The sequence below is a fragment of the Salminus brasiliensis genome, chromosome 9 (genome assembly GCF_030463535.1).
Source record: "Salminus brasiliensis chromosome 9, fSalBra1.hap2, whole genome shotgun sequence".
In the NCBI taxonomy this organism is placed as follows: Eukaryota; Metazoa; Chordata; class Actinopteri; order Characiformes; family Bryconidae; genus Salminus; species Salminus brasiliensis.
The window spans coordinates 38,183,561-38,206,323 of NC_132886.1; the positions used below are offsets into that span (position 1 = coordinate 38,183,561).

Below are 22,763 nucleotides of genomic sequence, written 5' to 3' on the forward strand. Positions count from 1 at the left end.
AGTAAACAAAGATGGCCGCCCTCCTTGTTGTCATGAGGTCATGGAAATTAAGGCCAATAGTCAATCAGAGAAGCACCAAAACATGTCCGGTGTCTTAAGTCGAAGCTAGCCTGGCTCCATTACATGCTAATGTACACTAAATGTAACGGAAGCTCCTGTAGATCAGTTAGCATTGTCAACCCACTCAATGCTAACTGATATACAGGAGATTCCATTACATTTAGCCTACATTAGCATGTAATGGAGCCAGGCTAGCTTCGACTTAAAGACACAAGCCTCCATTACTTGTAGCTCCAGCGCAAAGCTAAAGAACTTCGGACACCAAACCCGTCTCGACCGATCAGAAGCTTTAGGGGCAACAGTGTAGTGTCTGGTTTTTGCTGACCTGTCGCTTTACGAGCACGTTAAACACACGTTTTTAGACTGAGGCAGCATTTTGTCGCCAAACCCAAAAAAGGAGCCCAGCGTTTATCCAAAACGTGCCCCTATTTCCTTCTCGTCCAGCCCCAGTCTCGCCAAAGCGGAGGGTCCACACAAGGAGTCAGTTTCACTGGTCCGATCTCAGCGGGACTCAAGATAAACATTGCAAGGTTTTGGAGTTTACATTCGCAAACGTGCAGGAGAGCGGGCCTGACCAGACCTCACCGCGATTCTGTTTATTCAGCAGCGGATCGTGGCCCTGCGTGGGCCACCGTTCCGCTCCCTTCACCAACTCCTCGCCGTCACGGCTGGGAATTCCACAGCCGTGTCTGTAGCTGTTTGCGAACAGTTGTTTTGTATGTATGTACAATGTCTTACTGCTTCTCGGTTTTTGTATTTTTGTACTGAATTGTATCGGCATATTTAAAAATGTAAAGTTCTGGTTCTGACTCTTAAGTTATAAGTAGGTAGTGTATAATAATATTGACTGAATTATTAAAATGTTATATTGAACATGAAGACGCTTGCCGAGCCGTGAACAGTGGGCCTTTGTGGGGGAATCGTGCATGTGTTTGACCTCATGACTCTGTACGTGGTGGTCTAGCGGCGTAACGTGAGGCTCAGGGGACAAAAAAAAAAAACCCACCCAGAAAGAAAGATTCGTAGAAATCCGGGAGTCTGAGGGGGAAAACACATTTCCTCCTGAACACGGAGAAGATTAATGTGTGTGAGAGAGAGTGGTCGTTTCATGAAATTAGCGCTAGCTCTCGCTGCCTGCCTCCACGGTCAGTATTTCAAGGCCGTCCCAATGACACTTGCTCTGACTGCATTTCCAGCAATGAAACTTTTTAAGTTCTCAGCCATGCACAGCTACTCAGCTGTCTTTCATAATATGGGAAAAAAATAAAAACTCACAATCGTCAGTGTTGCCTGTGTAAACTTTTGGCCACCCTAGGTCTTGTAAAGACTCTCAGATTAGCACAGGATTAAGATTAGCAGATCAGGTGTGAGGCATGACACCAGTTTTAATTAGAAACTGTCAGCTGAGTCAAAATTTCAAGCTTTAGGGCTCAGAGTGGAATCCCTGGGGGTTGCAGGTTCGAATGCCGAGCCATGCCGCTTTGCCATCAGCAACCTGAGACAGAGAGAGCACAATTGGCTGTGCTCTCTCTGGGTGGGTAGGTGGCACTTGACCAGGTGGTGATCTCTCTCCACCTAATTACTCTTAAGCGATGTTGGCCAGCACAGAAGACTGTCAGGTCTGGTGCAGCTGGGGACCCGGCGCTTTCCTCTGAGCGTGTTGGCTACCCGGCGATGGTGAGTTGGTCAGGACCCCTTAAGACTCGGTTGTAACTTGGTCAGGACCCCTTTAGACTATGTTGTGACTTGGTCAGCATCCCTTTAGACTCGGTTGTACCTTAGTCAGGACCCCTTTAGACTTGGTTGTCACTTTGTCAGGACCCCTTTAGACTCGGCTGTGACTTGGTCAGGACCCCTTTAGACTCAGTTGTACCTTAGTCAGGACCCCTTTAGACTCAGTTGTAACTTGGTCAGGACCCCTTTAGACTCGGTTGTGACTTGGTCAGCATCCCTTTAGACTCAGTTGTGACTTGGTCAGGACCCCTTTAGACTTGGTTGTGACTTGGTCTGGACCTCTTGGTCAGGTGTTGCTAAGTGGTTGCTATGGAATCTCTGTGATACAAAGACAGTAACAATTCCAGATTCCTCACAACTGGAGGAACAGTTGTCCCCATAAAGGTGAACGTTGCTAATAACGATGGACAGTTATAGCAGTCAATTAGCATTTCGTAAACAACCCCATTCAAACTGATGTCCAATTTCCATTGACTGCGCTCCCAGGAAGCTGTACTATACTGTGTTACCGTCAAACCACGAGGAGCTTTCGGACTGCAGGTCACGGTTTCAACCTCATCCAAACCGACCCATTGAGGCTCTCGAGTTTGCATTTCACAGCGTTTGATGTTTTTCAATGCCAGGGCGACGTCAGGAACTGGGTCAGTTTGCTTGTGGGCCCCCGCTGAGAGCTCCTCAGAGGTTTAAAGTGGATACATTTTTAATGCTTCCTGCACCAGTCAGACCTGGGCTCCTCTTCTACGTTCACTAAAGACGCTCTTTAAAGGCCTCCTCAGTGCTGGTTCAGTTCGTCTACCATCAATCCTCTGAGTACCGTCTCATTAAATCATTACATGCCATAATGTCGGTTAAATAACAGCGAAATGAAATTTGGAGCCACGATTAATGTTGCATCAGAGAGGGACACTCGATCTGGGAGATTCTCCAGGCCGTAATCTGAAGCCACAGGGAGGAGGCCTGTAGAGCTGTGCCTCCTCAAAGACTCTTAAAACATAAAAACAATGACATGATATTTAAGAAGGTAGCAAAACAACCTAGACGGGTTTACTTAGCTGTCACTATTACTGAAGCCAATAGTGTAGAGGTCGGGAGAACAGGTCAGTAGAATCGAATGTCCAGCAGAAGTCAGGAATACTAAATACGTGACTTGCGACTCAATCTTGGACTCATTTGGACTCTTGTAACTCTTTGATCTTGTGACTTGATCTCAACCCCCTTTAGACTCTGCCCCCTTTAGACTTAGTCTTGGTTTTGGTCCCCCTAAGAATCAATCTTGATTCAGTGTCACTCAAATTTGGACTCAACCTCGACTCGGTCTTGACCTGGTCTCGCCCTCCTTTAGACTCGCCCTAGGCTTAGTTTTCAGCTCATTTTAGGCTTGGTCTTCACTTGGTCTCGGCCACCTTTAGACTTTGTGTTGTGTTGTTCTCTGCCCCTTTTAGACTCGGTCTTGACTTGGTCTTGGCTTCCTTTATACTCAGTAGTCACTTGGTCAAGGCCCTTTTATACTCTGTCTTGACTTGGTCTCGACCCCTTTTAAGCCTAGTCTTGACTTGGTCTCGGCCCCCTTTATACTCAGTCTTGACTTGGTCTCGGCCTCCTTCAGACTCTGTGTTGACTTGATCAAGGCCCCTTTAGACTTTGTGTTGACTTAGTCTCAGCCTCTTTTAGACTCAGTCTTGACTTGGTCAAGGCCCCCTTTAGACTCAGTGGTGACTTGATCTCGACCCCTTTTAAGCCTAGTCTTGACATGGTGTCGGCCTCCTTTAGACTCAGTAGTCACTTGGTCAAGGCCCCTTTAGACTCTTTCTTGACATGATCTTGACCCCTTTAAAGCCTAGTCCTGATTTGATCAAGGCCTCTTTTAGACTAAGTCTCAACTTCTTTTAGTCCACCTTCTAGACTTCTAGGTCTTGACTTGATCTCTGCCCCTTTTTAGGCACAGCTTGATGTTTGCCCCCTTTACGCTCAGTCTTGACTTGGTCCCTGACCCCTGATCTACTCGATCTTGGCTCCCAATTGCATATTCATTCTCCAGCCAGGCACTGTATGTAGTGAATGAGCTATTTCCAATTGGAACTCCATAGGAGGCCATAGATGTTGTCTTTTAATATAACTTAAAGTTGTCTCTCAGGTCAAATCACTCTCTCCTTTTAGCTAATTAAAAACACAGAGTGGGATCAGGTGTTCATTCAGTGAAAGAAAACCCTGAAGGCAAAGGGACACCAACAGTAGCTCTGGACTAATTTGACATGGAAGTCTAGTTTTAGGACTGGTTGTCCCTTCTCAAATGATGGGACAAATGTCTGACATTTGTCTTGTAATCAGAATCATTTGATTTCTTCTATCCCAACTCGTCACTTCCGAACCGCGTTCTGCTTCACGGGACGTCTTTCAAGGACGTAACCGGAGATGGATATTTGAAAGCCGGCAAGGCAGAAAGATGTAATGCTCGGCGGTCTCGTAGCTCGGACAAGGATAATGTTTCTCGCGCTTGTAGTGGACATCTATAATTCAGCTTGCAGTTGTCCCTCCTTCATGAGTGTCACTTAATCCTCAACCTGTGCTGGACCTGGACAAGAGGCCTCGCTGCCAGCTCCGCGAGTCCAGAACCAGAGGCATGGCGGAGGTGGTCAGAAGGCGTCCTCTCATAGCTGGCAGGGAGAAGGGTGAGTTCCAGAATTGGATTCAGGTCTTTTTTAGTGGTCAGGAATGTTGGGGGTAGTAGGAGTAGGGTTACTGTTCTGTGTTTCGTGATGGTTTGAGTTTTTGAGGGCTATTCTGAAGGATCCTGGGCTTTGTGAAAGCCGTATATTGATATTTTGAGGGTGTAAATGCAGTGACGTTACCAGTCAGCCGCCCAAACAAGGCTATTGTGTCTGTTTCAACAGAGAACGTAACTGCTGCATCACTTGAACTTGGAACTTTACAGTTGTGGCTGCTAACTGGTAACACTAACCGTAACAAGGTCACTGATAAACAAAGTTGAGGGTAGTTTTCAAGTTCCCCACTGAGGCAGGCGGTCTGTTAATGGCGCCTAGAAGACACCAGAGGGCGCTCCTGCTACAGCAAACCCAAGGTTCGGAAGTGGATCGGGCTTTAAAAGCGGATACCTGACATTAAAAAAATGCCTGGATCTGCCCCAATCCCGAGTCACCCGAGCCTCCCTGTAGGTGGGCCCATACTTCCATACTGAATCATTACTGAATCATATAAAGCAGCTAATGAAACATATATATGGCGGTTACCAAATCATTTAAAGCAGATAGTGAGTCATTTATAGGTGTTATTGAATCATTTATTGTAAATAATGAATCATTTGTAGCTGTTGCTTAATTAGTTATGGCATTTATAGTCGATAATGAATTGTTTATATTAGAGACTGAATCATATATAGCAGTTACTGAATTGAGTATAGTAGATATTGAATAATTTATAATAGAGTAGATACTGAATCATATATATATCATACTGAACTGCATGTAGTAGATACAGAATCATTTATAGTAGAGTAGATACTGAATCATTTGTAGTAGAGCAGATACTGAATCATATATAACAGTTACTGAATTGTGTATAGTAGATACCAAATCATTTATAGTCAATAATGAGTTGTTTATATTAGAGACTGAATCATATATAGCAGTTACTGAATTGCGTATAGCAGATACAGAATCATTTATAGTAGATTAGATACTGAATCATTTATAATAGAATAGATACATAATCATTTATAGTAGTTACAGAAACATTTATACTGAATCATTTATAGTAGATAATGAACACTTCATAGTATAGTAGATACTGAATCATTTGCATAGCAGTTACTGAATCCTTTGCAGCAGTTACTGAATATTTATATCAGTCACTGAATCATTTCTAGTAGATACTGAAGAGACATCAGAACACCTGAAATACACCATCTGAAACAAACAAGAGGACTGCTTCTACCAGGATAATGATCCTAAACACACCTCAATATATACAGTGAACTACCTCAAGAGGAGCCAGCTGAAGGTTTTGCCATGGCCCTCACAGTCCCCCTCAACCTAAACATCTGTGGATAGACCTCAGTAGAGTCCAACGTGGTCCAACTTGTGTGACCTGATTGAACTAATCTGGGCTGGGTTTCCCAAAAGCCCCTTTGCACCATTTGTGTATCACACGAAACAGCCTCTCTCTACCAGTCAAGGCGATCATAAACATGATGCTTTTGGGAAACTGCAACAAGCCCTTCTTTAGTAGAGATGGGTGTGTTAGAGCAGGGGAACGCACTAAAAGCTGCTCCTCCAGGACCAGGACTGGGAACCACTTTAGAAACTCTTGTGACCTCAGCAGGCCCAGTAAGTAGGTGGGTTACCAGGACACCACGTAAATATGTTGCCATAGCTCTCGCTTACATCACAGTGATTCATCGATGACCCCTAACGCTTTGTGTAATCAGCTGTGCTGGTATTCTGTGTCTGCAGGGCCTGGCCCGGGGCGCTACGCTCTCCCCCCCACCATCGGTTACATAAACCATGACTACACCAAGCCCAGCAGCCCGGCGTACTCCTTCCACAGCCGTCTGAGCAGCAACAGTGAGTGACACCAGTGGTGGAACCAGACACCCAATGCTACGCCGAGCCGTGCTCATTGCAGTGCTATTTATATGTGCCCAGTCGCCGATGCTGGGCATACTCGAGCATCGTCTGCGTAAACTGTAACACGACCGAAGATGCATTACGGTACTGGCGGGGCATCCGATATCTAAACTACAGTCACAGGCCTGCTTATATAATAGAGATTGTTGTAATCAAGCTTCACAAACCACGCTGATGTGTTTATGTTATGCACTAATGCAACAGCCCCACATACACACAATGACCGGGCTGTAAAATTAGCCTCCTACCACTAGGGGGCGGAAATTAGATATAGAATAAAATACCTTGATAAATTAAAAAAAAAAAACCCTCTTATTAACTCTTTAAACCCTAAGGGTCTGTATGTGGGGCCATACTTCCATACTGAATCATTAGTGAATCGTTTGTAGCAGCTAGTGAAACATATATAGCAGTTACCAAATCCTTTATAGCAGATACGGAGTCATTTCTTGTAGATACTGAGTCATTTATACCAGTTACTGAATCATTTCTTGTAGATAATGAGTCATTTCTTGTAGACACTGAGTCATTTATACCAGTTACTGAATCATTTCTTGTAGATAATGAATCATTTTCTGTAGATAATGGCTCATATGTAGCAGTTACTAAATCATTTGTTGTACATAATGAATCATGAATAGCAGTTACTGAATCATTTATAGCAGATACTGTTATAGTAATTACTGAATTGTTTCTAGTAGATACTAAATCATTTCTATCGGTTACTGAATCATTTATGGCCGATAATTAATTGTTTATATTAGATACTGAATCATATATAGCAGTTACTGAATCGTGTATAGTAGATATAGTAGGTTAGAGACTGAATTGTTATTGAATCATTTATAGCACTCTTAATTACTTAATTAACAGTAGATGTATCATGAATCAGTTTGAATCATGAATCATCATGAATCAGTTTCTGACCACAGAGCTGGATAGGTTTTTAGTAGCACTGACAAATCGTGACCAATGGTTTACAGGGTATATATCTATATTCTGACATTGTACTAAACCTGTACTCTGCCTAGTGGTGTCGGTGGACTCCAGTCCGGGCCCTCTGTACCATGTGGAGGCCAAAATCACCCGCTTTGGAAGAGACGGCACTCCGTCCTACTCGATGCTGGGTAGAAAAAAGCTATCTGGTGAGAACGAGGGTGTGGTTTGATGACTATACATTTCTTTAAAAGGACTAGGCAAGCTGATATACACCAATCAGCCATATCACTAAAACCAGGCAAAGTGAGGTTCCTCAGGCAGTTCTTGAAGGTGATGTGTAGGACAAGAGGTGACCCAGCAACTTGGTCATGGGCACCCAAGGCTCATTATCATGGAGGTCCCACCTCACAACTTACAGGACTTGAAGCATCTGCTACTAATGTCCTGGTGCCAGATACCACAAGACACCTTCAGAGGTCAGAGCTGTTTTGGCAGCACCAGGGAGACCTGCACAATTTAGGGCAGGTGGTTTTAATATTATGGCTGATAGGTGATACCATAGCAACTGCTTCACATCATTTTAGCAATCACCTAGAAACACCCTAGTAGCCACTTAAGATACCATGGCAACCACCGATTGATTAAGCCGTGAGCATACAAGTACAATATCAGATGTCTTTGCCGTCTCTCCTAGCTGGTACCTTCCAAACCCCTGGTCCAGGAGCTTACAGTCCGGAGAAGGCTCCTCCACTGAACGGCCAGCGCCAGCCTCCCTCTTACACCATGGCCTTCCGCACCCGCTACCGCAGTACGGACGCCATTCCCGCGCCAAACAGCTACACCCTGCCCAACCTGCTGGGCGCACAGGTACCCAACAAGTTGTCCAGCGCCAGCTTCTCCATGTCCGCCCGCAGGAAGTCCGGGGGGCCATCCGAGGATCTGGCCATGACGCCCGGCCCAGGACACTACAACAGCACGGACCCCAGCATCTACCTGAACAGACAGCCCTCGTTCTCCATCCAGAGCCGCCACAGCATCCCCAGCGACGCAACCCGCAAACCCGGCCCGGGAACGCACAGCCCGGAGAAGGTCATGGCCCACCTGCCTCGGCCACCGTCTTTCTCTCTGGGCATGCGGCATTCGGAGTTTGTCACGCCGCTCGTTATCGATGTTACTGACTGAAAAGACTTCTTTCGTCTCATTGGCTGCACAGACACTTTTGTAGCCGGTATTGATTGTAGTCAATGATGCAGCCAGGTCATGTGATCAGAACAGTTCGTGCTGCTGTTTGTATCTTAACGTTTAAATGATGTTGATATAATGATCTTTCATATTTTTTTATCAATTACCTTCAAATAAAGGTCAGTTTTTGGTTAGCTGCACGCTAAAGGTGAGGTCTGGATGCATTTGACATGCATGACACCATAGTAACAGTCATAGCAAACACCTGGGACACCATAGTAGCCATACCTTAGCAGTGACCTCGAGCACTATAGCAAACACCCGGTCATCATGGTAGCCTGGAACACCACAGAAGAAGCATCACACCTGGAATACCATATTAGCATTAGCCTAGTATCCACCTGGGACACTGTAGCAAACACCTGGGACACCATAGTAGCAACCATCTAGCAACCTAGCACCATCCTACCAGCTACCTCATACACCGTAGCAAACACCTGGGACACCATAGTAGCAACGCTCTAGCAACCACCTAGCACCATCCTACCAGGTACCTGATACACTGTAGCAAACACCTAAGACACCATAGTAGCAACCTGGGACACCATAGTAGCAACGCTCTAGCAACCACCTAGCAACACCCTAGCATCAGCCTGGTACACCATAGTAGCAACACCCTAGCAGCCACCTGGGACAACACAGTAGTCAACTTGGGCAGGTAATTAAAGCTCTGGACACACTGCCTGTGTTTGAAGTAAGATAACATGGGTGGTGTTACAAGCAGCACAGAACGCGTTGCCATTAGCTGGACCTGTAGATGTTTGGAGAAGGTTCTGACTCATATCGGCTGTTGTGAACATGGTGTTGAGTCGAGAACGTCTGATCACGAAACAAACAAACAGCTTTTTCAGATTCGTTTATTTTCTCTTCTCACACTTTTCACCTCTCGGTTGTAGACTTCCCTGCACTTTGCCTGTGTCCTTTAAACGACTGTGCTGATCAGCTGTTGGGAAGAGTTATGTTCACAGGGTCACTCCACTCGCTGCTCTGACCGTAGCCCATAGCGTCCATGGCAGACACTCGGATATGGTAGGTCCGTCCAGCCATGAGCCCACTCCAAACCATGCTGTCCGACTCATAGGGGCCCATCTGGAAACGAAGAACTCAACGTTACCCTGCTGAAGAAAAAACCCAGCCAGGCCAGTTTAAGCTGGTAGACCAGCTTAGCTCTTGACCCTAACATAGGGTATGTTTGAGTTTGATAGTTTAGTTGATCTACAAGCATGACTGACCAGACCAAGCAAGACTGTGGTGGTCAACCAGTACGATTAAGCTGTTTGACATGCAGGACCATGCTGGTCGACCAGCATGACCAAGCTAGTGGACCAGAAAGACCACGGTGGCCAACCAGCATGACCAAGCTAGTGGACCAGCAATACCACCCTGGTTGACCAGCATGACCAGCGAGACCAAGCTGGTGGGCAAGCATGACCAAGCTAGTGGACCAGCAAGACCAAGCTAGCGGACCAGCGAAACCAAGCTAGTGGACCAGCAAGACCACGGTGGTCGACCAGCATGACCAAGCTAGTGGACCAGCAAGACCATGCTGGTCGACCAGCATGACCAAGCTAGTGGACCAGAAAGACCACGGTGGCCAACCAGCATGACCAAGCTAGTGGACCAGCAATACCATCCTGGTTGACCAGCATGACCAGCGAGACCAAGCTTGTGGACCAGCATGACCAAGCTGGTAGGCAAGCATGACCAAGCTAGTGGACCAGCAAGACCAAGCTAGCGGACCAGCGAAACCAAGCTAGTGGACCAGCAAGACCACGGTGGTCGACCAGCATGACCAAGCTAGTGGACCAGAAAGACCACGGTGGCCAACCAGCATGACCAAGCTAGTGGACCAGCAATACCATCCTGGTTGACCAGCATGTCCAGCAAGACCAAACTTGTGGACCAGCAAGACCACGGTGGTCGACCAGCAAGACCAAGCTAGTGGACCAGCAAGACCACGGTGGTCGACCAGCATGACCAAGCTAGTGGACCAGCAAGACCTTGCAGGTTCGACCAGTGTGACCAGCTTGACCAAGCGCTGCTCACAAACATGCTAACAATGCTAATAAACGAATAAGCTTCACCAGCAGTTTTAATAGAAAAAGCACTGGTTTTAGATCCACCATGCTAGGCTAACTAGCCTCCACTCCTGATGGCTAGTTTATTATGACGTGTTAGCATTCTAGGGTGAAAGAGACACATTAGCTGGGGGACTTACGGTGCTAGCTAAATTAGCTTTGCCCCAGTGGAAGCGCACATTGTATTTGAGGGTGAAGTTCACAGGGTCGGGCCAGGTTGGTGGAGGAGACCACTGCACTTGGACCTTGTTGCCCGTCAGAGCGGTAGCCTTCACGTTGACGGGAGGATCCGGCTTCACTGCAGGGCCGTTAACAGAACACGTTATGAATATATAAAGAGAAATTACTATACACTAAACGTCCAAATGTTTGTGGACACCCCTTCTAACGAGTGCATATGGCGACTTTAAATTGCACCCACTGCTGACAGAGATGCAAATGCACACACACAAACATATAGCTCGTCTAGTCCCTGTAGAAAAGACGTACTGCCCAGATAAACCCAGATGAACCTGCTGGCACCATGCTGCCTAATGCCAGGCGTGGGCTAGAGGGGTGTAAAGCCCACCAGCATTAAGCAGTGGAACTGTGTTCTCTGTAATAGGGACAGATGGTCTTGTCGCTGAATGCAATCAAATCAATGCACAGCAATGCTCCATACCCTTGATTTGGACGGAAATGAAAATATAAATAAAAAAAAAAGAGCAGGTGTCCCAATACTTTTGTCCAAATAGTGTAAGTCAGGGCTGCCTGTGTGGTGCTGATGGAAGCTAACTGGTGAGGTATGCTGTTCAGAAATGGCCTCTTTCTGCCAGTCCTGAGTGCCCTCTTGCGCCATGTACCCCTGTGTGATTGCCCCTACCGCGGTTACTCCACTGATTTGGTGTAAAGGGAGAAGTGTGAGATAACTAGGTAACAGCAGAGCCCACCAATGTGCTCAGGCAGCACAGACAGGGTAGTGGTTGCACTCCCCAGTGCGTTGACCGCTGTGATGTTAACCAGGTATGGCACCAGCGTGTAGAGTTCGTCGTCTTCTAGCACACACCGTCTGTCCTGTTCTCTCGGCCTCTGGCAAGGACGGACAAACGGAACTTGCCCGCCATCTACATGCCTGTCAACGGTCAAAAGTCCACAGTTCAGATCTTCAGGCCAGCACTGAATTCTTGTCTTTACTTAACAGCTGTACACATATATCTGTCAGCATTTGTTACATATTAATGTTGGGTCACGACCCACAAACACAAGGCTATTGGATTTGAGCCAAATTTTAGACTTCACCCTGATTGACATTGGTTCTAAAGAACAAATTGGTTATTAGGCCTCACCCTGACTGTTTTGATTCAAATTGCTAAATTGGTTCTGGGACCTCCCTCTGACTGTAATTGGTTCTAATTGCTGCACTGGTTCTTAGACCTCGCTCGGATTGACATTGGTTCTAATGGCCAAATTGATTCTTAGACCTCACCCTGATTGTGACTGGTTCTAATGGCCTCAATGGTTCTTAGACCTAATCCTGACTGTAATTGGTTCTAATAACTTCACTGGTTCTTAGATCTCACCCTGCCTGACATTGGTTCTAATGGCCAAATTGGTTCTGAAACGTCTCAGATTGTGATTGGTTCTAATCGCTCACTGGTTCTTAGACCTCACCCTGACTGTGATTGGTCCAAAATACCACCTTGCTTGTTCTGAAACCTCCCCCGAATGGGATAGGTTCTAATAGCCACATTGGTAATTAGACATCACCATGACTTTGATTGGTTCTAATCACCACCTTGTTTCTTCTGAGACGCCCCCCTAGGTGCTTGGACCTCACCCTGACTGTAATTGTTTCTGATCACTGCACTGGTTCTTAGACCTCACCCTGATTGCGACTGGTTATAATCACCACCTTGTTTGTTTTGAGACCTCCCTGACTGTGGAGGTTGGTTCTAACGACCACACTGGTGTGTAATTTAATAAGTGTAATTTGTTCTAACTGCCAGATTAGTTCTGAGACTTCCCTCTGACTGCAATTGATTCTAATTGCTGCATTGGTTATTAGACCTCACCCGGACTGTGATTGGTTCTAATCACCACCTTGTTTGTTCTGAGACCTCCCTGACTGTATTTAGTTCCAATGGCTACATTGGTCCTGAGACCTCCTCCTGATTGTAACTGGTCATATCACCTCCTTATTTGTTTAGAGATCTCCCTGACTGTGATTGGTTCTAACCACCACGCTAGACCTCCTCGGCTGCATGAGATTTGGTGGACATTCAACAGTGCAGTTCTTTTGTGTTTTATTTGTATTTTAATGATGCTAATCGGTGGGAATATACCTTAGTTACTTATTAGCTACATTAGCCAAACAGCTAACCAGATTAAGACACCAAACATGTCTGATCTGACGTTTGAGTAGAAACTTATACATGTTGAACCATACACTACCAGTAGGTGGAGATGTAATGCGTTGGCAGGATAGGGTCTGGTGACTGAGTCCAGGAACACAGAACATTTAGTGGAAAACTAGGAGCCCAGCACTGCACTTTTGGTGGAGAAGGAGCATCTGTATGAAAAGATGTCAGAAACCTTAGGAATCTACTGTGTACCACATTCAGGTCACCACCCATTAAAACGAATTCACAGGCTCTGACTGGCTCAGCTGGCTAATGTGCTGGGGGTTGCACCGGGGGTTGTGAGTTCTAATCCCCAAGTCGCAGTCGGAGAGAGCACAACTGCCAGTGCTCTCTCTGGGTGGGTAGATGGTGCTCTTTCCCCTCATCACTCTTAAAGCGATGGTGGCCGGCACAGGCGTCCGCTGTTAGCTGGAGTGGCGGAGCTGGGGACCTGGCGCCTTCCTCCGAAAGTGCCTGGCGATGCTGCATTCATGCATCGGAAAAGACATTTGCATTGAGTCCTTACGTCCTTACCCTCCTAGTGCTAGGGGGAGCTACAAACAGGTGGGTTTATTGGCACAAACTAACGGACAAACTAATTAAAAACAATAAATACAAATAATAAGAATTCTACTCACAGCCCAGCTTCAGATGGAGGGCCTTTACAGGATCTCCTTTAGGACCATAGCACATGTAGACACCTTCCTCTTCAAGACTAGTGTTGTGTAAGTGTAGAACAGGGCCCGACACCAGAACTGATCCATTGCGTCTCCACTCTAATCCTTCAGTCGCTCCATCTGCACAGGTCAGCTCTACGGAAGAACCTATAGCTGCGTAGAGATCTGAGTGGGAAAATTAGCATTTAGCTACCTTTATGGAGTTTGGAGATCAATTCATCTTCAGCTCCCTTAACTATTCACAGTAACAGAAATCTTGACCAGAGGTGCCCAAACTTCCAATTACCCAAGCCGTCGACACGTGCCGCTGATGCGACATCACCAGCCCGCCTGGAGGGAAGCACCGTATACCAGGCTCGGACGCACCGGCGAGCAGACGCCAGTGATGGCCAGCGCTGCACTAGTATGATGTGGGGGATAGCGCCATCTACCCACCATAGAGAGGGCAAGGACCCCCGGCTGCTGATGGCTAGCAGCGTGATTGGGATTCGAACCAGCGATCACAGTGATAGCGCTGTAGTCTGCTGGATCACCTGCCCCCCCCCCCCCCAAGTCTTTCTTTTAACCATGGTTTTCAGAGCGCCATCTGCTGTCCTCATGGCGCCATTTACGGACGCCTTTGCCCAGCCAGTCAACAGCATTAGTGCAGATGTACTCAGAAGGTAAATAAAAGAGTTGAGGTTCTGCAGTGTGGAGCTATTTTACAGTGGAACCTGAAAACAGACCATAATATCTGACCCTTTATAAAACCATCACTGAAACGCTCTGTTTTACCAGCGGGAGAACCGGCACGGAAGAACCCATTCAGAACCCAGTGTAGGCTAACGCTAATGCTAACACACACACATACGCTATCACACACAGCACATTCACCCACTATAAGCCAGTTATTACACACCAGTAGACCAACAAGCACAGATATCCAGATACCAGAGTGTGTACCACTACACACCTTACACACACACACACACACACATAGGAAGTGATTAGACTGCAGTGTTGTAAAGGAGCTGGGAGCTGATTGGGCTGATCAGGGAGGAGAGTCAGACTGGATTATAAGACATTAAACACTATAAATAGACACTATGAAATTAATCAGCAGCTCATCTGATCTAAACTGTGGGGCTGGATTATTTATACACACACAAATATCAGATCAGGGGGCAAAATAACCTGATCGGGACATCCCTAATTATCACAATAGCTAAGCCAAGACATGTATGATGTGATATTATATGATATTTATGTGCTATTGAATGTGCTCATTCTCACTACAGGTTACACCTCCAAGAGTAAACCATCTCTGACTGGACCTTACCCTGCGAGGAGCTCGGCTCTGGAGGCTCAGTAGACGTCTCTTGGCTCCAGGCTTTACTAAAGAAGGCAGTGAGGACACAAAAGGTGCACAAGGAACGCTGCAGGAACATCGTGGAACTGGAACTAGTTTGCCTGGCCGAGGTTACTGGTCAGCAGAACAGTCAACAACAAGAATTTACGCAAAAGTCAGATCTCACTTTAGTTAATCATTAGCCGGTAAACACATTCACTAAGGCAGGTGATTGAGGGGCACTGAAGAATGAAAGCATGGAGATAGGAGGTATTGGTCATTTTAGAAGAAATTGAACCAGTTTAACCAGCATATTTAAATGGTTGGGATGTAAAACAAAGTCATTCAGAGTGGGTTTGGTGCAAGTCAAAGGCCGATGACTTCAATGCCAAAAGATCTAGTCAGTGGTTGTGGATCAGAAGAGGTTGTGTGGGTCTGGGACGCCAAATGGTTGGAAAGGGTCCAACATGGTTGGGCAGGCCGAACAAATGGGCAGTCAACTCGGAAAGGTAGTGAGATAGAAGTCGTTATAAGAGACAAAATTAGTATTTGGATTCATGGACTACAGAGAATTCGGCTCGGGCAGATCTCACTATAACAGCCTAATTAAACGGAAAGAGCCAGAAGGTAACACAGACATGGGAGCACCCTAAAACACTGGCATCCCTCCACTCCACCGTCCACAAACTTTAGTGATTAGAGTACTTTTTGACAGACACACCAAAGGACACAGTTTTCCATTCAGCGTGCTTTGAAAGATAACACTGGACAATGCTGGCCAGTCGTTGCAAATCAGCTTGAGACGTCAGCACGAGTTTTCCACACAACGACAAGGCATTTTACTGGCTAGTTCCGCTCCGGAGTACCTGCTGTTCTGGTGCCCCTTGAATGAGGTGATCGGAGAAGCAGCAACAAACCAAAAGCAACATTAAAGAGCCGCTGCACAAATAAAAAGAAGAAGGAGAAGACAGCGCAGAGCTGATTCTTCAAAGGTGCAATCTGCAGATTTCACGACAACAAAACGGTGACCCGGCCACTTGACCTCCTGTAAAGCCCACAATCACAGACCCAACTCAAGAAACAAGAAACCGATGACAGGGACTGACAACAGAGACTGAGTTCTAATTGCTTGGGCAAAGGAATAAACACCCCGGTTTGGAAGGTTGCCTCATACACACCACAGACCACTGGTTTTTGAGCATATTTTAGCTGACCACAGCCTAAATATGCCTAAACACACAAAATCCTTTTTATTTATTTATTTATTTTTACTTTATTTATGAATGTATTCATATATATTGTTTTTACACTGGCATGAAAATAACAATAATAAAAAACTCACTACTTACGACAGCTTTTAAAAAGTGTCCGAGGCACTCAAATCCACCTCTAGGGTTGAACGGGGAGAAGATAAATGGCAACGGAGGTCTGTGTAGTCCAGGACCTCCATCAAGTGCATTATTAGGAAAGGCCTGCAGTGGGCTTGGCCATTGTAGGCTCTCTGATGCTCACCGGTGGGCAGTGTTTGGCTGTGTCAGTGGGTGTCAGCAGAGTTCATGGTTGCTTCATGTGTCAGTACTGAGGACTGAAGGTGACTGAAGGCATTAAATCATTTCTAAACACTTCCTAATTGCCTTTATATTCACAGTTATATTTAAATTAATAATACATAAATATCTAAAATAAATAATACATAAAATACTTTTACTACTTCTTCTAATAGTAATAATAAAGAATGTCAATTTGCATTTTAACAAAGAATCATGAAACTAGCTTCTCATTCGATTTTCTAATCATTTCTAAACAGGCATTTACTACGTCTTTTTGCTTTTATAGTCACAGTTGTCAACTAATGATCTAAAAAATAAATAATCAGTTAAATAATAATAATAACAATAAAATAATAATAATAATAGTAATAACAATAATAATAACATAATAAAAATAATAATAGCAATACAAAAAAAAACACTGTATCATTTTTAAACAGGCCTTTACTACGTCTTTTTTCTTTTATAGTCACAGTTTTCGACTTATTATCAAAAATAAATCAATAAGAAAAAGAAAACAATAATGATAAAATAATACATAAAAATAAACTACTACTACTAATAATAATAATAATAAATAAATAAATAATTAATCTGAAATTAGCTTCTCGTTCGATTTTCTAATCATTTCTAAACAGACCTTTAAAACGGCCTTTATATTCACAGTTTTCGACTAATTATCTAAAATAAAAAATAATAAAAATATAATAATAATAATAATAATAATAATTATAATAATAATAATAATAATAATGGCTTCTCATTAGAATATTTCCTGTCCACCTTAAATTGAGCATGGTCACCCTCGAGCTCCTGTACCCTTGCATAACTCACTTCCGCACTATTTAGGGTGGACTGTAAACTCCCAGGGGAAGCTCAGTTCAGCGGGCTGGGAGTTGAGTTCTCGGCCATGAACTTGTAGGCAAACGCGAGGTAGCTTGAGGACAGCCGTCTCTCAGTGCATTACTACCATCTCGTGGGCAGTGGCTGCAGCTGAGGCAGCTCTTCCTCAGGTTCCTCGGACTGCTGGCCCTCAGGCTCTGTTAGCGTGGCCGTTAGTTAGCCAGCTGCAGGGGAGTGGACATGGTGGGCAGTAAGTGCTCTACAGGCTGTTCCCGGCGCAGGTTGGAGGGAGCTGCGACTGTAAGTGTTCATTTACCCCCAATGAAGAGTGAAGTTTCACAGTTAGAGCAGATGAGGGGAGACGTGGCCCAACCAGGCCAGTTCAGCTAGCTGTGGAGCAGCAGACCTGCAGACTGGCTTCATTCTGAAGTCTGAAGTCTTCTCTGAACTTAATTACACACTGTTTTATTTTCTAGTTTTAAATTGAACCTTTTAGCATCTGTTAGATTGACTGCAGGATCCATCCATGTTAAAATGACTGATTACAGATTCGTTCAGTAGCTAACTAATCAATATCGAAAATAATAATTAGAGACAATTCCCTTAATTTAATAAACCTTTCCCCCAATTTAATACATAATTGCCTCAATTTAATAAACCTTTCCCCCAATTTAATACATCATTCCCTCATTTTAATAAATCGTTCCCTCATTTTAATAAATCATTCCCTCAATTTAATAAATCATTCCATCAATTTAATAAACAATTCCCTCATTTTAATAAATCGTTCCCTCATTTTAATAAATAATTCCCTCAATTTAATAAACAATTCCCTCATTTTAATAAATCATTCCATCAATTTAATAAACAATTCCCTCATTTTAATAAATCGTTACCTCAATTTAATAAATAATTTTCTCAATTTAATAACTAATTCCCTCAATTCAATAAATAATTCCCTAAATTCAGTAAATAATTCCCTCAATTCAATAACTAATTCCCTCAATTTAATAAAACATTCCCTCATTTTAATAAATCGTTACGTTTTATTAAACTAAGGTAATAATTTATTAAATTGATGTAACGGTTTATATTATTAAGGAGACTAATTGTTAAATTGAGGGAACAGTTTATTAAATTGAGGGAATATTTCATTAGATTGAGGGAATTATTTGTGTCTGTAATATATTAGGACCTCTATAATTGTCTAAAAATGTATTTCTCTTTATGCTTAAACTTGACAAAATGACCCCTTTTAACACTTTCAACAATCAAATCAAATAATCAAATCAAATTATAATAATCAAATTATGTCTATCATAATAATTTGTCACTTTTCAGAATTCTTTTTTTTTGGTTTACATTTTGACTACAGGAAGGATCTGTAGTTCTTGGTCTCTCTCTCTCTCTCTCTCTCTCTTTGTTCACAGCTTAATCCAACAACAGAGCTCTGCTTCATTCCTTCACTGGACAAAGAATTTGTGTACCTGTTGGGTTTGGAGGAAGTGGTTCAGCTCCGCTTAGAGCTGTTGGACAGGATTGTGAATGATGTTCCCAAGAAACGAAAAGCAAAGGGTAGGATCATTTCGTCACATGATCAGAAGAGTAATTTCAGTTATTAATTCATTTAATTTGTGATTTGTAAGCCAGGCCAACACTATTATTACTTTTCTTGTGTTATCGCAGTGTTATTAATATATACTAAAAATGTTAAAAAATGATAATGCACATTGTCATCCTGTCACCACACGTAATTACTGATATACCTCTAATATTAAATCTCTCAAACGAAGATTCAGAATAAAAAATATATTATTTTCATGAGAACTACGACTGGTTCTCATTCAAAATATTAAAATATCAATTTTTTTTTATATCAATATCAATAATTTTTCTCACAATATTCCACAAGTTTCCTTACATGAAAGTCAATTTTATGTTAGCTTGTGCAGAATGTCCACACAAATGTTGCTCATGATAGTTTTTATGCTAAGTTAAATTTGTATAGCCATTTTCCCATATTAACGTAAATCATGTATTTATTATCTGTTTATAACATTCAGGGGAAAAGAAGAATAAGAAGTCTCCTGGATCTGCACTGGACACATGCACTCCCCCCAAAGATCCCCTCATCTGTGGCCAGTGCACCACCGACTTCTCCTGTTCATGGGAACGGGACATAAACCATGCATTTCTATGTCAGTCTTGTTTTAAGGGCAGTTGGAGAAAGCAGCACCGGTGCACCCCCAGACCGGAAGAGCCTGCAGTCTCCGAAGCTTCTGGCAGCTTCTCACCTCACACTCCTGCCTCGACCACTCAGCCTGTGTGGAACGACCCTGAGGTTAAACAAGAAGCTGCCTTCCCCTCGGTCAGTCGCTCTGCCTCAGCTTCAGCCAACGCTCCGAAACGTGATCAGAAGGTTCCCAGGATGTCAGGTCCCCTCGTATCTCCAGTGAACACGTCGTGCTCTCCCACCTTCTACTCTGATCCGACTCCCAGTCTTCCCTCTTCTTCCTCATCGGATTCTTTCCCTCTCACCCCCTCCGTTTATTACTCCTCGTCTTCCTACGCCTCGTCCCTTTCTAACGACTCTTCCTCATCCTTGTCCCTCTCACCACCGCATTCTTCACCACAATACTCAAGCAGGAAGGCTGGAGCAGCTTACTGGGTGCAGACGATGGCTGCCTGCTCCTCGCTGCCTTCATCAACACTGGGCTTGAATCAGGTGTGCAATACCAGCTCTGTTATGGCCTCCAGGACAAACACACCAGTCCGTAATGCCACCAAACGACCAAACGAAGAGGAGGAGGAGGACGCCAGCCCAACCATGCACGGAGAGTTCAGGCCTGGCCAGGACCGATCCAACCCGTCCCATAGTAATCTCTCCACTACAGCTGCCCCAGGATCCTCATCTGCCTCTGCTTATTCTACAAAGTTCTCCAAAGAGCACTGGGCCATCAGCAGACCAACCGAGACCTCCGTCAAGTTGACTTCTGCCAGTTCCTCAACCTCAAAATCCAATCAGCCTGTTAGGGAAGACCCTCAAGGTAAACAAGAAGTTGCCTTTCTTTTGGTCAGCCCATCTGTTCCAGCTGCAGCCACCTTCTCAAGTGCACCAGGATTAGCCTCCTCTCATTCTGCAAAGTCCAGTCAGTACTCGCCCAAGTTCTCAGTCCACCACAAGTCCTTGACTCAGCCAGCTGCTTCTACGTTGAACTCACCCTCAAATGCATCGTCTGCTCGGAAAGGAAAGACAAGCGAGGAGGCCGCTGTCCTGCAGAAGGAGAAGGTACGTCTGAAGAACGCTACCGTGAAAACGGCACTGTGGATTCAGGGACAAGAGGAAAACTCCTGTGTATGTTGTGGGAGCTGTCCCTCCATGGCTACCGCACCCTCTTCTTCTGTACCTGGCTGCCCTGAAGGTACCTCACAGGCTTTGGAGTCACAGGAAAGTTCTCTTCCTGACAAGATCCCTCAAAACCCTGAGTAATGCTGACCACCAGGAGGCAGAGTTATGTGTTCCTTGTTCTCTTAATCCTTGTCTCTGTCCTTCCTCAATCAGCTACGTGGTACTGGATCTGGACGTTGTCATGTCAACCACCTTATTCCTGAGGATGCCTTGTTGACAGCTCATGAGGATCGTTTGTATTAAGGTGCAGAGACGGGCAGTGATACCACAGAACCCTATAAACTGGTCCTCGGACACACCCAGAATGTCCACGTTTTTATCAGCTAGCTATGCTGGGATTAAATTGTGCAAGTTCCCTGCTTCAGTAAACCTGGACAGTTCTTTATCCAGCCCTTCCTGGGAGCGTCCCCTAAGGCTGGAAGGGTGGGTTGCTTGTTCTGGAGCACATGGTATGTTCTTCCGTAGGTTTCCTCCTCAGGTTAAGCGTTCCTATCTGTGCAGTTCAAAAATTGGAGAACGTTAAAAACACTGTTATTGTGATTTTCAATTTTTTTGTTTGAATATCCAAAGAAATACGACATCAACACAGTTTCTGTTGATTATATTAGTTAAAGGAAAAGTGGACGGAGCACATATATACACTAGGCCTAGCCTAGCGTAAGTCTACTGCTGCTGATTACGTTCTCAATCTGTTACATACTGTGTTCAATAAAGTGCATTTCTTGTTCCTGTGCGAAACGTTTGACGCCACCTAAACACTAAATCATCTGTGTATTTTATACATTTTACACATTGTATACGTTTTAATCAGCAGTCATGGTTTCTTATAGAACCTGAATTAGGGTGTTATCACAAAGGCTGTGGCCTAACTGGATGCCTACTCCCTCATTAGTATTGCCCTATATAGGGAGGCTTTGTTTAGTTTTTTAAGTAGAAACACTAGTAATTCAGACACTTTGTCGACATCATCATCACCATCATGGCCAGCAGGCTAACGCTAGAACTGACTTAGCACAACTAAGCTTTTTCAGCTTAACTTATAGCATATATTACATACAGCTTTAACACTCAGTGAAGTCTGGCTAGCTAGATAACGTTAGCTAATTTGCACCAAACCACGATTATAACGTTAGTTGAGCTAACGTTAGTGCTTTCTTGGTTTGTGATTATCTGTGGGCGGCACAGATCACTGCTGGCTGCCGATCCATGGCCCATGCTAAGTTTCGTGCATGCTTGGCACGAATCGAGACCTAAGGCCCCAATCAGCCAATGAGCCAATCAGCTTGCTGATTACGCCATGGGTGGAGGACCTACCTCCCTCAATGTGGAGGTTTGTGAAAGCACAGTAGCCATAACAAGCCGAAAAGCCATTTTTTTGTGCGTTAATGAGCCGAACGCTATAGTCTATCCTTGAGGAGTTTATCCAATAAAGAAATGAACCTTATTATTATTATTATTATTATTAAAAAATACATATACATATATACAAATATATCATTTGACCTTCAGGTTTGAGTGGGTAACAATTAAGCCTGGTCTTATATGAGGACGTAACTGCTCGGGTTTTATCCCCTGAACTGACAGGACAAGACTGAAGTGCGCCTGAGCAAGACACCTAACCCCCAACTGCCTCCTTGGGCATCGCAGCAAGGGCTGCCCACCACTCCTGGCATGTGTGCTCATTGCCCCCATAGTGTGTAATTAAAATATAAAAGTCAAACATAAAAATTATTAAAATATAGAATGTTGCTACCACTGATTTACAGAAGCTTTAGACGTTGTTTTTGTCAAATGTTTAATCTGTTTATGGTGAAGGGGTACACCGATTATTTTTTAATTTCACATTTACCAAACCCCCAACTCTAAAACTACTGTTTACTTTT

At 44.4% G+C, this 22,763-nt stretch overlaps 2 protein-coding genes across 2 annotated transcripts; one reads left to right on the top strand and one right to left on the bottom strand.

Moving 5' to 3' along the window:
- The first annotated feature begins 4,414 nt into the window (after nucleotides 1-4,414).
- Nucleotides 4,415-8,558, top strand: odf3l2a (outer dense fiber of sperm tails 3-like 2a). Its single transcript, XM_072686979.1, has 4 exons — nucleotides 4,415-4,463; nucleotides 6,264-6,374; nucleotides 7,469-7,582; nucleotides 8,071-8,558. Exons 1-4 carry the CDS (start codon nucleotides 4,415-4,417, stop codon nucleotides 8,556-8,558), a joined length of 762 nt encoding a protein of 253 aa, XP_072543080.1.
- Nucleotides 8,559-9,479: 921 nt separating this feature from the next.
- ebi3 (Epstein-Barr virus induced 3) lies at nucleotides 9,480-15,178 on the bottom strand. Its single transcript, XM_072686980.1, has 6 exons — nucleotides 15,070-15,178; nucleotides 13,713-13,916; nucleotides 13,127-13,244; nucleotides 11,626-11,807; nucleotides 10,837-10,994; nucleotides 9,480-9,707 (listed from the first exon to the last, which is right to left on the bottom strand). Exons 1-6 carry the CDS (start codon nucleotides 15,176-15,178, stop codon nucleotides 9,558-9,560), a joined length of 921 nt encoding a protein of 306 aa, XP_072543081.1. The 3' UTR covers nucleotides 9,480-9,557.
- Nucleotides 15,179-22,763: the final 7,585 nt, after the last annotated feature.

Excerpts from the sequence above, each read along its gene's own strand:
- odf3l2a (XM_072686979.1), top strand. The coding sequence starts at position 4,415 with ATGGCGGAGGTGGTCAGAAGGCGTCCTCTCATAGCTGGCAGGGAGAAG. Across the intron at positions 4,464-6,263 it reads CATAGCTGGCAGGGAGAAGG|GGCCTGGCCCGGGGCGCTAC; the intron begins GTGAGTTCCAGA and ends CTGTGTCTGCAG. Across the intron at positions 7,583-8,070 it reads GGGTAGAAAAAAGCTATCTG|CTGGTACCTTCCAAACCCCT; the intron begins GTGAGAACGAGG and ends CGTCTCTCCTAG.
- ebi3 (XM_072686980.1), bottom strand. The coding sequence starts at position 15,178 with ATGTTCCTGCAGCGTTCCTTGTGCACCTTTTGTGTCCTCACTGCCTTC. Across the intron at positions 13,245-13,712 it reads CCTCCATCTGAAGCTGGGCT|ATGCTCCTTCTCCACCAAAA; the intron begins GTGAGTAGAATT and ends CTTTTCATACAG. Across the intron at positions 9,708-10,836 it reads AAGCTAATTTAGCTAGCACC|ATGGGCCCCTATGAGTCGGA; the intron begins GTAAGTCCCCCA and ends CTTCGTTTCCAG.